Source organism: Haliotis rubra, unplaced genomic scaffold (assembly GCF_003918875.1).
Source record: "Haliotis rubra isolate DU_JTF1 unplaced genomic scaffold, ASM391887v1 Scf334, whole genome shotgun sequence".
Classification (NCBI taxonomy): domain Eukaryota; kingdom Metazoa; phylum Mollusca; class Gastropoda; order Lepetellida; family Haliotidae; genus Haliotis; species Haliotis rubra.
In genome coordinates this window covers 39,880-55,657 of record NW_025767007.1, presented here as the reverse complement: position 1 = coordinate 55,657, position 15,778 = coordinate 39,880, and the positions used below count along the sequence as shown (strand labels likewise).

At 43.8% G+C, this 15,778-nt stretch overlaps 1 protein-coding gene across 1 annotated transcript in view; it reads left to right on the top strand.

Moving 5' to 3' along the window:
- The window catches only part of LOC124284349, a 50,353-nt gene continuing 34,575 nt past the window's right edge, over positions 1 to 15,778 (top strand). Inside the window, exons 1-2 of the mRNA XM_046720436.1 lie at positions 1 to 46; positions 8,768 to 8,899. Of these exons, the coding sequence (XP_046576392.1) occupies positions 8,876 to 8,899 (24 nt within the window). The 5' untranslated portion in view covers positions 1 to 46; positions 8,768 to 8,875. The remainder of the gene's footprint in view (positions 47 to 8,767; positions 8,900 to 15,778) is intronic.

Genomic DNA, 15,778 nt, shown 5'->3' with positions numbered 1-15,778 from the left:
GTCTCACTACCCTCTAGTGAATGTGGTGGCAGCACTGGCTTCACAGGTGAGCTTCAGCGGATGTTTCTAACTTTGACAGATAATTTGCTTGAATTGATTACTTAAACAACATTTTAAGACCATATACATGTAATAGGATACATTATACACCTAACTTGAAATTTGTAAATTGGTGTAAATATTATGTTTATTATCTGCATACATGGTTTCCGGCTGAAGTATTTGATATTTTCTCATATTTATTATTCAATTAGACCATGTTTGTTTTACCCCAAGCAATACTGAATATTAGAATGTAAAAATGATGTTTGACAAAAATAGAGAAGCTAAACTTTTTCCAATTTATCAGTATCAGAATTAGTAGAGAATATCATGTCTTAGATGTCAAATATATTATTCCAAAGAAGTCAAATATCACATGATTTTATTCATATGACTAGATTATTTTTTTTCCTTATCCTGACTCATGCTTATTGGCTTTCTCTTCCTTCCATGTGAATGGTAGTGGAACACTTAGAATCCCTAGTAGTTCCCTGAAGAGGACCTAAAAGTTCTCTCAACCATGAGTTGCCTCCCTTGTCCCACGCAAACAGTCATGTGACCTGCCATGCTTGTCACTCTCTCCTTCATCGCCCAAGTGGATGGTTGGACGATCACTGGAGTCCCGTATACGGCACCATATCCTTTAATATTTAGATCCTTTATTCAAAATTAAGCTGTGTATGACTTTGGTTATATTTAGTTTTCATCGTATGCCAAAATTTTGGAAAAATTATTCATATTTTGTGACATTTATTCATCATAATGTAGATTGTTTACATTTGATGAAATCTTGCAGTGATTGCAGGTACCGGCTGTCAGCGGCTGAGTCTTCTCCCCAATGCCTGTCATGCATTAATCCATGTTCTTCCAGCTTGCGTTGCAGATTCTGTATTAAATTATCAGATTTGCAATTTAATATTTATTTATCTTATATCTATAGACGGGCGATAGACCAGGAGAGGAAGTCACCTCAAGTCACTGGTGATAATACCGGTAACCGTATGTTGTTAACTACTGCTGAATTCAGGTGTTTCCCGAGTACGTTACATAGTCGAGTAAGTTGAGTCATTGAGTCTACAAGAGGTTCAGCGAACGTCCCTGAGTCTACAAGAGGTTCGGCGAACGTCCCTGAGTCTACAAGAGGTTCGGCGAACGAACGTCCCTGAGTCTACAAGAGGTTCGGCGAATGTCCCTGAGTCTACAAGAGACTATGAAGTCACGTCAGCAAACCGACAACAACACAGAGAAATATCAGCAACGCAGACAGCTACAGGGTTCGCAAACACTCAGATCAACAGGCAGATTCCAGCAATGCAGACATCTACAGGGTTCGCAAACCCTCAGATCTACAGGAGAAAGATTTGCGAAAGGAAGATTTGCGGAAGGAAGGTTCACAAAAGGAAGCTTCACAAAAGGAAGATTCACGAAGGGAGTATTCGCAAATGCACTCGCGAAGACACAGTTCATCAGAGTGAGAATCGACTCATAGAACAGATGAAGAAAGTGATGGCATCCTTTCGGATTCGGAAGTTACATCCTGGATCACAAGTGGTCTGGACTTAGCGTCTCCATCCAAAGAGTCGAATGAAGTACTCACGTACAAGATGTTGAATGAGGATTTCGACTCTCTCACGATCCCGCCCATCGAACCGGAGTTCAGATCGGTTAAGGAAGACATCGTACCTTCCGGCGAAGTAGACATTCATCTAGATTTTAAGACCAACGATTACGTTCACACACGCTATTTCATCGGTGAGACGATCTTCCCCTGCAGTTATGAGAACTTACGACATCTACCCAGCTCTTTGATGATCAACCACCGGCAACGCAGACGTCTGTCATCAGGGATGAAGACAATGCCTCAGCGTTCATGAACGCGTACACCGCATTTTATCAAGTTCAACCCACATCGCAGAACTTCGTCCCAGGCGTGTTAATGAAGCAAGTTACAACGATGTCAGACAACTTTCGAGAAAGCACCAAAGATGAATCTCCATCATGCATGCAGTTGTGAATGGAATGTTCGTAGATGCCTGACTGGCTACACAAGTTAACCTGCATGAAGAATATGTTGTCAACTTTGCACGAATGCAGCTACATTCAGATTTTCTCCATTTGACATTGTGCCTGCGCAGTTTACAAGAGATTAAGGGAACATTCTGACAGTCGACGCCAGCCTAGGATTGGCGTCATCGCAGTTCCTCATCAAGATATCGCATCCGTCCCAAAGTTATTAGATTAACATTCAATTTGATGAATGTTTCGACTCTAAAATCAATGTGGAGGGAAGTTATCAATGCTACAGTAACCTACTTGTGTATTACAACGCAATTGGGACGTGCAAGAATATTGTAAAACGCTTCATTTAGCCGATTATTACTGACAACCAGTAACAACGTTGAGGAAGCGTGGGAACCTCATCAGAACATCTATACAAGATGATGACTGCATTGTCTTCAGTGAAGAATAAGAAGTTGAAGCATAGAGATGCAACTGCCAGCGGGACTAAGCACTAAGCGGCAAATAATTTCGCGCGCTTTTGCTCAACCAACAACACCTGTGTTCACTCGTGTTATTCCGGGGCAAGCCGAATAGCGAGGTTACGGACAAGACCGAGTGTTCGATGACGAAGGAACCAACGACTGCACAAGATTTCATGATGAGCAATTTGCTGCAACACTGGTGAGGTCACATATCTGGAATCTGATTGGTCCATGAGAGACAACGCCCTGCGCTGAAGGCGGTCGCAGTTCACATACCAGGAAGTCGTCTACAATTGTAAACAACCCTTCCAACGTGGAAAGACTTCATCAACAGTCTAGATAGCAGTGTGCAACGTGGTTCCATCATCTCCATGGGATGCATAGAGGTCTTCTTCTGACAGCAGATTAAACATTGTTTATCTGGAGGCTTGCAGTAGCAAGTGACAGATGGTTTCTGTTCGCGGCAACCAGTCAACTATAAATAGACTTCACATCGATGTCAGCTTGCTTTCAATATAAATCTTTGGCGATTTGAAGACGAAGAATGACGCATCATTGAAAATCATCTGTTTTACATGAGTAATCAGCTGATTGGAGCGCCTCGACAGCAACAAGCGTTGTGCTGTGTTGGATTCTGGCGGAAGCATTGCAGTTAGCAAGATTTGTTGTCAATCAGAATGGCATCATATTACCGGCAGATCGATGAGTCAAGATTCAAGCCACGATTGCAGAAACAGTCATCTCTCCGTTGTCAGCAGAACGACCGTAGAAGTCTCAAAGACAACAATATTATTTGGATGTGAGCTGACAAAGCAGCAGGACTAGAACCTCCAAGAGTTTCCAACCCATACAAAGTCAGAGCACTGGCGTCCACACTTGCTCTGCACGGAAGCTGCTAGATATGAGCTATAATGGAGAGCTGCTTTTGAAAGTCGGACACGGAGTTTGGCAACCTCTACCTCAGAGACATCACCGCCGAGGATGCTTCCGGCATTCCCCAGTTTGGGCCACTTCTTGTAGCACTACAACTAACGGTTCCACAAAGGCGCTGAGTTGGGAATCTCACCCTTTATCACGTTGACTTGTTCATAACCTTCACTCTGGAGAGTTTTGGTTGAGAGTCCATTCGCACCGTCTACACTAGACTAGCATGAGTGATTAAGACTCTGTACGGGTAACGATCTTACCTGTACGATAAGGGGCCGTAACTCATTTATGGTAATGATATTAAAATAATCTATGGGTTGTTTATAGATAACTAGTTAGAAGAAGATACTAGTATATCTAAAATCCACATGAATCTAAAAAGATTCACTTGTCTTAGAGCAGTATAACAAGATGTGGTATCCCGAGTTGACAGCGGAAGTTAGAAGAACAGTATCCAGAAAGTACCGTTACACAGTTCCCATGGGGGGAATACAGGACGTATCTAAGAACAGCTGATGAATCCACGAAGTGGCTTGACCCACCTCCAATCCATCGGATTCTGGAAGCGAATGAGCATGAGTCAGGATAAGGAAAAATATGTAATTTTTATAGTAAAATTGATATTTATACTTATCTTGACTCATGATGTCAAGCCCTCCCAGCCTCCCAGGAGAGAGTGACAAGCATGGCAGGTCACATGACTGTTTGTGCGGGAAAAGGGAGGCAACTCGTGGGTGAGAGAACTTTTACGTCCTCTTCAGGGAACTACAAGGGATTCTAAGTGTTCCACTACCATTCGCATGGAAGGAAGAGAAAGCCAATAAGCATGAGTCAGGATAAGTATAAAATATCAATTTTACTAAAAATTACATTTTCTTGGCTTGTAGGAAAACACACAACCTTTCAAACCTTTGGTGATCTTTGATTGTTTTGAGCTGTATATCTCAACATGAGTTGATTCAAGTTCCGAACCTTTACGTAGTTTTAGAGCAGGTATTCTTTAATTGGCAAGAAAGATGTATGGTTGAGATTCTTCCAATATCCTTAATTTCATTTTCCAACATATATTCAGAAATATTTCTTACACCTGCCTGGTGATCCGGGTTAGAATACATCCCCAGTTAAAGTGATGATCATAAGAGGCAACTGGATGAATCGGGCGGTTAGGTTCTATGACTTGATTAATGTCATCGTACCTTGACAATGTGGTTCGCTGTTCACAAAACTGATCACTGAATTCTCAATTCCTGACTCGACTATTTCATATATCTGGGGACCGCCTCCGTGGTGTAGTGGTTAGAGCGTCCGCCCGGAGAGCGGAAGGTCGCGGGTTCGATCCCCGGACGAGTCATACCAAAAGACGTTAAAATATGGTACTTGTTGGTCCCTGCCTGGAGCTCGGCATTAATGGGCACAACAAGGACTGGTCGGCTCGGAGTCAGTATAATGTGTCTGAGTGGGATATTCATGCTTCACTGTGGCATGGTATCTCAGTGGGCTAGCACTATAAAACCAGCTTCAGTCTGGGCTAGTACAAGCAGCCGCACATACACATACACACGCATACACGTCGTCATATGAGCGAAATATTCTCAAGCACGACGTTAAACCCAATTTCACCTCACCTCACATATCTGGGATATGGAGTTAAACAACAAACAAATATATATGACACAAACAGGATGTTAATTCCATGGTCACATTAACTTTGTACAGAATCTTGAAATAAATAAGGCACATGAACCTTGCAGTTTAAGCTTAAATTTGAGTTTGAGAACTAGGATAGTGGACAGATGTACATCATCCTAGTTTGATTTGTTCAGTAATTTGAGCATTTTTTTTTTAACTCTTGGAATAAAGTGAATAAAAATATATACAGTCAGGCCGTGTTAATCCGAACACTTCCGTTTTTCATCAAAAACGTTCAGATAATGAAACGTACAGACTACTGAAACGAACCATTATCTACACCACTACAGTAGAGTTACTTCCCTTTGACATATTGAGACAAGAACATAAGAATGTATGCAGACCTCCCAAACGACAGACCTTCCAAAAGACAGACTCAGGGAGTACACTAATTAGCTAAGCCATGCTGTCCACCCCTATTTAATTAATGAGCTGACCCAGAGTCACTACAGTGTATAGTAACAGCACACTCCTATCTCCTGTGCTCTTCTCAAAACATATTACTGAGCCTTTTACTGAACAGAACAGAATAGAACCGAAATATTATTCTAATAAAACACTTATAGTGACACAGTACATACAGCATATTGATACAGATACTTTAGAGTTATGTGGTGAATAATCACATTTCATAAGATAAACAAATTTTCAATAGCACAATGTTTACAGAAATATTGGGGAAGAAATTGATTTCTGAGGGCATTAAGTGCTGGATAGTATAATAAAAAGTGAAGTTCATCACAGACATCTAAATTCACACTATGTTTCCATTCTTTACAATACTGGTCAAACACATTCAAAGTTTTTTGCAATCCATCACTTGTTTCAGCTAATATGATCACCCTTCTAGATGGCTACCTGTATGCCAAGAGCAAGGTGAACAGGAGAAACTGATGATGTTCAAGTGACTTTCTAATAAGTGTTATCTGTGCTCTTACCTGACATGTGATGTAAAATAATATGGTGCTTGGTCTCATATGTTTGATAGGTACATGTATATATAAATTATTGTTTTTGATAATATTCACAAGTAAATGTGATCTGACACATAGATGTTGATGTACATATGTGTTGACTGTTGATGCAATATGTCTTAATTTAAAAATCATAATTCATAACATGAATTGATAAGACTATAGTTAATACCTAATGTTGTCTCTTTTATGTGGGCACATACCATTATTATCAAGGGTACAGCTTCATTAAGCCTTATGCAACCAACCACAAAATGTGTTGTTTTAAGCGGTCTGTCTTTTGGGAGGTCTGTCTTATGGGAAGATACCTTATCAAATGACTTTATTACAGTTTGTATAACAATCAAAAGTCAGAAACTCACTGGGTTTAAAGAAATCGCCAATGACAGTGGTGTAGGGAGGCAGAAAATGAAATTTCACACTGGTCAATTGACATTGGCACACTTGGTAGCGTTGTCACAAAGTAAGATCACGTGTCGACCATGTGATTGCATCTGTCTGTCAAAAGATCTCAGCCAGTCACAAAACATGTCTGATGTCATCCATGTTTTGTTGCTGAACCGATAGCGAACATACATTTCTGGGTTAAAGTCTCTTCCAAAACATCTGGGATTTGGCGATGACAAATGGCTTAATATTGATGGTGCCAGTTGTGTTTGCACAAGTGAGACCTATTAATTGATTAAAATCACAAACTAACGACATGTTCAACTCAGAAGTGTCACCTCGCTTATCAATTACCATTGAAGTTTACTGATGATGATCAGTGCTAATCAATGGTGCTCATGAGGTAAGGGGATTATCCAAACCTTTTTGATGTACTGCCAGATTAATGATGCAAAACCAAGTGTAATTAGCTAATCCGTTACCGCTTATTAACGTCCGGATCCGGAGAGTGAAGCTCTGGATTAATGAATCAACAGTCAATGAGTTTACATAGTAAACAAGATTGGTTACAGCTAAGTACCGTTCAGATATCGTGGGAATCAGATTATCAGGGTCCAGACTAACGGGGCCTGACTGTATTTAAGTAAAAAGGTAGGTTAGCACAGAATTTTGTTCTGACATCAAGACGATGAGTGTCAGTGATCAGGAAAAGAGTATCATCGGAGATCTTCATATTACACAAGTGATAACTCCTGGAATAGTCAGCATTAGTTTATCAATTTACTTATTTTCACATGGAAAATGTTTATTAAGATAAATGTTTATTAAGATAAACATTCAGAAACAGTGAGTGACCATATGATTACAGACAATTTGGAATGGCGATGATGTTGTCATTTCAATGCTCAGTAATAAGATTGACACTGCTCAATAATTACATCGTCATCTAATTGTCATCAATTTGTTGTCGTCTACATCACTACTTTCCAAGGGTCCTTCCAGCAACAAATTACAAGTGACTCACTCTGCCAAAGTCAGAAAAGAAAGTCATAGACAAATACCAAGATGGACAAAATTGTTCTGAAATTGAGAAGGACTTGGGAATAGAACACAGCAACTTTTAAAACTAGTAATAAATGACATACTTTCGTGTTTAGATAATATTGCTGCAGAATTTAAAAGCCACCGAGTTTGGGTTGTATTAGGAGAAAATTATTGACATTGACAACAAAAATCACAAGCTAGTGGTCAGAAAGAAAATCAGGATTCAGGAAATTGTGTGGCATGTCTGAAAGGACAGAGGTATCAAACTGTAAATACTGAAATAGAGTCATCTTCCCTGATGAGTGTAAAATTGTTCTCTGAGAAAACAATCGTGTTGGTATATGCAGGCAGCCTGGCAAGTATCTGTGTGCTGATAATGTAGCTGGACATTTCTGTTTAATAGAGCTGGAGCCAGACGATATAATAAAAACTGGATGATGTTGCCTAATATGTTTCTGATGATGATAACCTTTATGTCACAAATTATGGATTATGGATAAGCCCTGTACAAATATTTTTTAAATGTTAATAGATGTCAGTCTTTCTTTGCCACAATGTTTCCTCAGGTAATGATGTGACAAATTCAGAAGTCGACCATGTGAATTGAATGTGTTTTGTCTATTCTATTCTGAACAGGACCAATTTTTTATGGATAGACAACTTTTTGATTGTCTGTCCATAATAAGTTGTACCAGCTTCCTTCATCACGATATGGCTGAGATATTGCCGATGTGACGTTAAAGATTAACTCACTCACTCACTCATACCAGCTTCCAAATGCCACTCAAAGAAGTCATTCTATTTTGCCAATGTTTGTTTTAAAGAAATTAATCTACATCCTTCTCTGATACAAATAATAAAGTTAGCACTAAAAGAATAGATTTTTTTCTCTCTCTCTGTCAATTTGTGAACAGATTCAAAACACCTCAAAAGTAGCCTAGTATATTCATGATGTAGTGTTTGACCTGCCATTCAAAGAAACACCCCAAATAGCATTCTGAATTCAATTTCTGCACATTCAGGATGGGTTGATTAGGACAAATATTAAGGGTTGTTTATAGAGGTGGTATTTATTTTGGCAGTGGCGGGGTGGCACTATATCATTTGGGTTCAAATGATATTTGTTGGACTATGATCTTTCAAAAGTGTCACACGACTGGAGCAGACGTAAAAACAGACATAGGAATGACAAGTTTTCAAGTGACATATGATGTGTTCTAGGTGTGTGGGAAAGCCAGTGAAGCTTACTGTGCCAGCATCCATCAGCTGGAGTCCACAGGAGCAGACGACAGTGTCAGTGCTGACCTCCAACATCGAGAACAAGGCTACATGGACACAATCAAAGCTCTCCAGGTGGGTCACTGGTTCATATGTTGGCCTAGTATTGAGCTAGATTTCGTTTAAGGTGTGAGTGTGCAGGACCAAGGTGTAAAAGGTATGGTGGGACTACAAGGTGTGTGTGTTGTTTGACTATTTAGGCTGTCTAATCTTTGGTCATATTCATCAAAACAAAAGTCTCTTATATGTTTCCGTAGTTACAGCTTGTTACTGTCGAATTCCGACACCATCTGCAATCCCACGTTTTGCCTCCCGGGTTTGCTAGACAGCATGTGGGCTACTCTTTGCCTCAACGTGCTGACATTCACGCTGCGTCTTTGCGTAGGGACGTAAGCCACAAGCAGCGTTCCGTTGTTCATGACTTTCATCAGGTAGTGATCTTTGTTGTCCGTGAAAACGTGGGGAGAGTCGAGGGTGATGTTGAGATTCCAGTCGATTTGGGATGGCACTAATACTCATTTGTTGTCGTCGTTGAAGATGAGACTGCGTGTTTCTGGAGATGGCCGTGGTCTCGACGTCGTCCAGGTGGATCACCCTGCCGCGGAAGGCTGGGGTTATCGTCCATTTGTCCTCGTCATTGCATATCAGGTCGTACCGGGTGTTGTTGGCCGCTCCTTCAGTATCGAAGAAATCGCCTAGGTCGTGGCCACCACCACCAGCGGCAGTAGAGGGTGGCAAATCGACGTGTTTGTAAATGCTGTTTTTCAGTTGCAAGGCATAAAGTTTGCCGTCGAATCCATGCGTGTCCCCGAGGTCGGAGATCGCTATGTTCGCGCATTTTCTAACGCGTGTTCTTGGACCATGAGACTTCGTCATTGTCGTATGTGCAGCGTCGCGCTGAGATATCCTATACTTATGGGATCATGTTTAATGTCTAAAACCGATATTTTCAATTCCGTGATGTTGCCTCGGATTAATTTCTTGTAATGCCGCGACGAAAACAATTCGGTTCTGTCGTCGTTGTACTTTTCAGTTTTCACCGGCACAGCTCTCAGCAGTGTGGAAGGTCGTTCGCCTTGAATGTTGTCGGTCGTGCTCAGCTGATCGAGATGAATGCACAGTTCGCGATACAGAACGAGGTCGGGTAATTTTGTGCCGGTCTCGGTGGTTTTCGGTGGTATGTTGTTTGACGTCAACCCGACCGTTTTAGCCAACAGCCGACTCAAAGTGTTTTTTCCGTTGATGGCTAACATGACCGTGCTGTTAGAGTCGTTTATTTTGAGTTCGGCTCCCATGGGTTTGAAGATTTCTTCTTTGAGCGTGCACACGCAGTAGTAGCCTTCCAATATTTGGTTGCGGGCGTTATTTATAAACTGACTGACTGACTGAGTTTAGTTTTACGCCGCTTTTAGCAATATTCCAGCAATATCACGGCGGGGGACACCAGAAATGGGCTTAACACATTGTGCCCATGTGGGGAATCGAACCCGGGTATTCGGCGTGACGAGCCAACGCTTTAACCACTAGGCTACCCGACCGCCTCTTATTTATAAACAGTTGAACGGACTCGCCACTCATGATTCCCGGAAGCGTCATGTACATATTGAAAAAGTAGATATGTATACTATATAACAATTCAAATATGTACAAACCGGGAGTGTTTTCTTCTAAAAGTGCTACCAATCTCATGCAAGCGAGTCTTGTGGTCGATGCAAAGGATGGTTTACATTTCATAGTTCGGTTCATCGACGTGTTTACAAATAACGGGTTTTCAGTCACGAATGTGAAAACGGTACACACTTGGTTTATCAACCCGATGCAGTTGTGGCAGAATCAATTCAATTTCGCCGTGTGGTGCGCAACCACTTGGTGCGGCGTGACGTTGAACGACACTTGTCGTGATGCGCTGAGTCGGTCTGTATTCTCATTTCACGTGTACTACCAGATCAGACGTATCCTGAAAGAAATCAGTGCCCCGATTCCGCAAGACAAGGCATGGAATGCCATAAACAATCATACGATCGATGTGCGTACGAACGCGTTTGCGATGAATTAGAACTAGATCAGATGATTAGTGTTTGCCGGGTCCGAACCACGGTTTGGGCATTCCCATCATTCACAACATGTCTCTCGTGGAAGCCAGCAAACAGCTAGTGAAAGATTGGGGTTACAAGTCGTATCATTACATCAAGACGATTACATGTCTTTCAACAACAGCAACAAGGATTACCGCGTTTGGAGGTTCGAGCAGGACCTGCGGATGATTGGAAAATGTTCATGCTGGACACTTCGAAAGGGTGTACTCTTGCTGGTGTTGTCAGATTGAACGATTCGATTCGAACGTACGTACGTGTGGGCCGTGCTGGGTGCTCAGACGCAAATGCGTTCCAGCATCGTGGGTCGTGAAGGGACAGCTTACGACGCGCAGAAACAGCTATCAAAAAGCGCTAGAATAAACCCGGTTGAAAGTCAACCACGTGTTCGGCCCGAGACTGTACATGGCTCCGAGCGACATGCGAATGAGGATGGACAGAGTGGTGGGCTACAACAACGAAATCGTCATCGCCGATCAAAAGTGTCAAAAGGATGTCAATAACACGAGTCGAGTCGTGTTGCAGTATGAAACGGGCATCGTGGCACCGACACCGGAAGTAGAAGTAGCACCACCACGCCAACAACAGCAGCAGCTGCCTCAGCATGTGCAGGCAAACAATCAGCAGCACGTCAATTGCAAAACGGCGCTGGTGGTCAGGGGGATCGCGATCGGTCTGTGCCTCATTTGGTTAAAAATTCCTTAGCCGCGACTTACACCAGACCCACCACGGCGACGATGAAAGCCCACAGGTTTTGACCGTGCCACGTGACGGTTTTCGACAAGAAGCCTAACAACCAGGAAACGATGCTGCCCAAGATGCCAGTTTAGCCAGGGCTTCGCCGAGAGATTTCAAATGTTTTTTTATCCAGTCTCTGACGTCGTCGCCTGATGATGGGCTTGTTGGTGTTGGTGGTGTACCACCACTGCCCGTCAGTGATACCACCAGAGTCGATATGATGAAGCCCAAAGCCGTGAGAACACTGGCGATGGTGATTCCTTGTTCCCGGAACAGAATTCGGATCCTGTTGGCCAATGTGGTGTCCTCGTTCAAGACTTGGTTGATGGTTTCGCGCACGCGACTGATTTGTGATCGTAGGGCTTCCCGGTTGGAGGAAGCGGCTTCCAATCTGGTCCGTCTCTCGTCTTCCAGGTCGTGCAATCTTTTCTCGATGATGTTTATCATCGCCTCGTCGTCATCCACAATCCTGAGGTTTCTTTTCTCGCGAGCGATGTGCTCGTCGATTTCATTCAGTTTACCCATGTTGTTCACGAGTTCTCCGCACTAGTTTTTCAAGGCTTCATCTCGACCTCGAAGTTCCCTAAGAGGAAATTCGAAACCGGGCAAGGGTTCGTTCCAGTACGTGACCAATATTTTATCGATTTCGTCCGACGCTTCTTTGGCACCCTTGGGCATTTCTCTCAGATCGGCAGCGCTGGCACCACCAAGTTTGGTCCTTACGTTTTGCAGATCTTGGACGACCTTCGCGGAAGTTGTTTGGGTCGTGCGCCGCCGTAATCTCGCAGGTTTAGTTCGTTCGCGGATCATTTGACTACCGCCACGGCGACTGGCTAGCGTCGACAGGGCGAGAGTTTTTCTCGTGTGTTTGTTCATGAGATCGACCTCCGGATGAGCTTTCAATCGCAGCGTCCCAACGTTTCGGCGTAATTTTTATCGCGCTTTAAAGCATCGTAATACTCATCTACAGCCTGCGTTAAAAGCTTGTTGCCCACGGTGTCCCCCATGAACAAGGTGTCCATGGCTGCTGCATCATGGTCGTTCAGCTGGTGTACGTCGAAATCTTCCGTGGGAATATCATCAGCCATTTTTGTTATATTAAACTTATAATATACATAGTTTCAATATAAACAATGTAGCAATACGGACGAAAGCTAGATCCTTTCCAAAGATCGAGAGAACCCCTGGGTGTTAAAGCCATGCGTCAGTCGGTGACCATCACCAACAATCCGAGCACGATTGATCAAAACCAAACGCTGCTGGTTCGATTCCCCAACCTGGCCACGAACGACGTCATCGTCCCCGGCACAGCTCGACTGGCTTTGCACATCACTTTGGAGTCCACGAACGACAAACGCAAGATCGTGCACAACCTGGGTCGTGCCATTGTCAAGAAAACCACCATCAAAATACGCGGGAACGAGGTGCTGAGCATCGACGACAGTGACGTGTTTTACTGTTACACGGACCTCTGGAGAATCGAGAAGGAACGCGCTGACATGTTGTATCAAGGAATTTGTTGGGCCGTGCAAATTCGTTCTGCCGTGCGAACGACATGCATGTGGGATGAGCTTTCACGCAAGACAAGCTAGATGGGATAGAGGCAGGGGACAAAGCCATCACCAAGGCATACGGGAACCGGTTTTGCATACCACTCGACTTCGAGCTGCTCGAGGGCCACATGCCGTTTTACAGGGCCGCGCTGGGTGACCGGTTGGAATACGAACTCACGTTCAACGGCTACAGCAAAGTAATATTCACACTGGACGGCACCGGGGCCAGCTACGTCGTTGACAACATCTCTCTGGAATTCGACATGGTCACGAGCTCCGAACTGGCCCGGCAGATTCGCACCCAGTACTCAGGAAAGCTGTCCATCCTGTACGATCGCGTGCTGCGGCACCGGACGATCGTCAAGGACAAGAGCGACACGTTGTGGAACATCAACCTGAACGTGCCGGCTCTATCGATGAAAGGCATCTTGATCACTCCCGTGGCGGAATACGAGCCGTTTCGAAGAGACAGCGAACTCACTTGGAATCCCGAGATCACGAAAGTTGAAGTGACCGTCGAGGGCGTTCCCAACCAGCTGTTCAGCCAAGGCATGCGAGCTTACCAGCAGTGGGACGAGATAAGAAAACTACCGACCATCAAGCGACACTCGCCGGAAGTCAACGAGTTTATCCTACATGAGGATTGATGGTTACCTGGATAAACATTACAGCGCTGTGGCTAGACATGCGATCCACGGACGACGACAGACTACATGGCAGCGGACGTCGCATCGACAACGGCAGCGAGGGGATCACCATCCAAATCGCCCCAAAAGCTCAAAATCCGGCCGGCAAGTTAAATTTATATTTGTACGTGATTATGGACGCGCAACTCAATATAGACAATGGAAGATTCGTGCAAGCCATTTATTGATTTACCTTGCGATCCCCACTGCGCCATCCTGTGCGGTCAGACGGGATGCAGCAAGATGGCATTCATAACTATCATGACGTGTTCGACCACATCGTCATTCGCTGCCCCACTTTACGGGTGAACAAGACGTACATGGAGAGACCGTAGGTGAGAGACTGTGACGGACCCGGACGTGCACAAAATCGATGCTGGAATTCGTCTGCAGGACTGGTTGCGCGCTTGCCATGACAAGCTGAAAGGAGAATCGACCCTGTTTATCCTGGACGACTGCAGCGTCAACAAGGAGATGGTTAAAAAACGAGACGTGCTGTCGTACCTGGCCTTCTCGGGCCGACACACGAAACACAGCGTTTGGGTTTTGACGCAGAAATTCAACTCGGTGCTGAAAGATTTACGGGAACAGACGCGATGGGTCGCCCTGTTTCACTGCAAGGACAGGGATTCGTTCGAGGACTGCTTGCGAGAAAATGACGTGATCCCGACCAAACAAGAACAAGAGCGAGTGAAAAAAACAGCTCGCCGAAACGAAACACACCAAACTCCTGTTGAAAAATGACCAACCCGTGGCGTATAAAGTCTGCTAGCTTTAAGCAAAATTCTAGCAAAATTCAAGCAAATTCTAGCATTACTCAAGCAAAAACGATGTTCGAAACTATCGTTGTGTGCAACTTGACTTTCATCTCGCTGTGTTTCGCGTACATCGCATGATATTTTATTAGACTTAAAAATCGTTTGTTACATAATAAGATGGTGTGCGACAACTGCTCAAACAAATGTTGGATGATGATAATATAAATAAAAACGACAAGCGAGAGAGACTGGTGCCGCGCGCAGACAGCGGCAAAGCCAAACAATACTTGGGTGGGGGCGACCACACTCCCAATAAAATTCACAAAATGCCAGCCGAAGAAATCGACAAGCTGTACACGAGATACGAAGCCAGACTCGGCGACGAAATGACGAAAACCATAGGGTCTGTCATAACGCAAGTCTACGCCGGCGTAGCGTCGTACTTCCTTCCCATTCTGCCAGAACGTCGACTTTACCTGTGGGAAGATCTCATGAAAGATCTGTTCATCGACCACGCTTTCAGCGCCGTCAGCTGCGTGCTGTACTACAGATACGGCATGTTTTAGCTCCGATGACCGCGGCAATCATCACGGCAAAGCATTGTCAATTTAAAGAAGAAAAAAATAATAATGATAATAATATACAACATGGATGCGCCACAGGAGGAGGAAACTCCGACGGAGGAGGAAGCAACGACACCGATACGACTAGTCACCACCACCAAGAATCCTGAAAAAGTCGCTGCTGGTAGAAAAGGTGGTTTAGCCAAGCACCACAAAAATAATAACACCCATTACACTCCGTGGATTGTTGCCGGGATTAAGCGTGGTCGTCGTTATGCTGCTATATAATAATAACAAGCAACAACCACCACCGCCACAACAGCAGACGACACAATTAGAAATAAACCTGCAATATATATATATATTTATATACACACGATGTCGTCCGAAGGAAAAACATTCGTCAACGATGCATATCGCCGGACTAACCGTAGGTTACGCTTGCTTAACGAAAATGGTTCTCAAACAGCCTACGATCAAACTCGATTTCAATGTGCAGGACATGGGCATGCTCGTCATGGACTTGGCCACTAAGGACAATACATGTATTTTGAAGTAATATT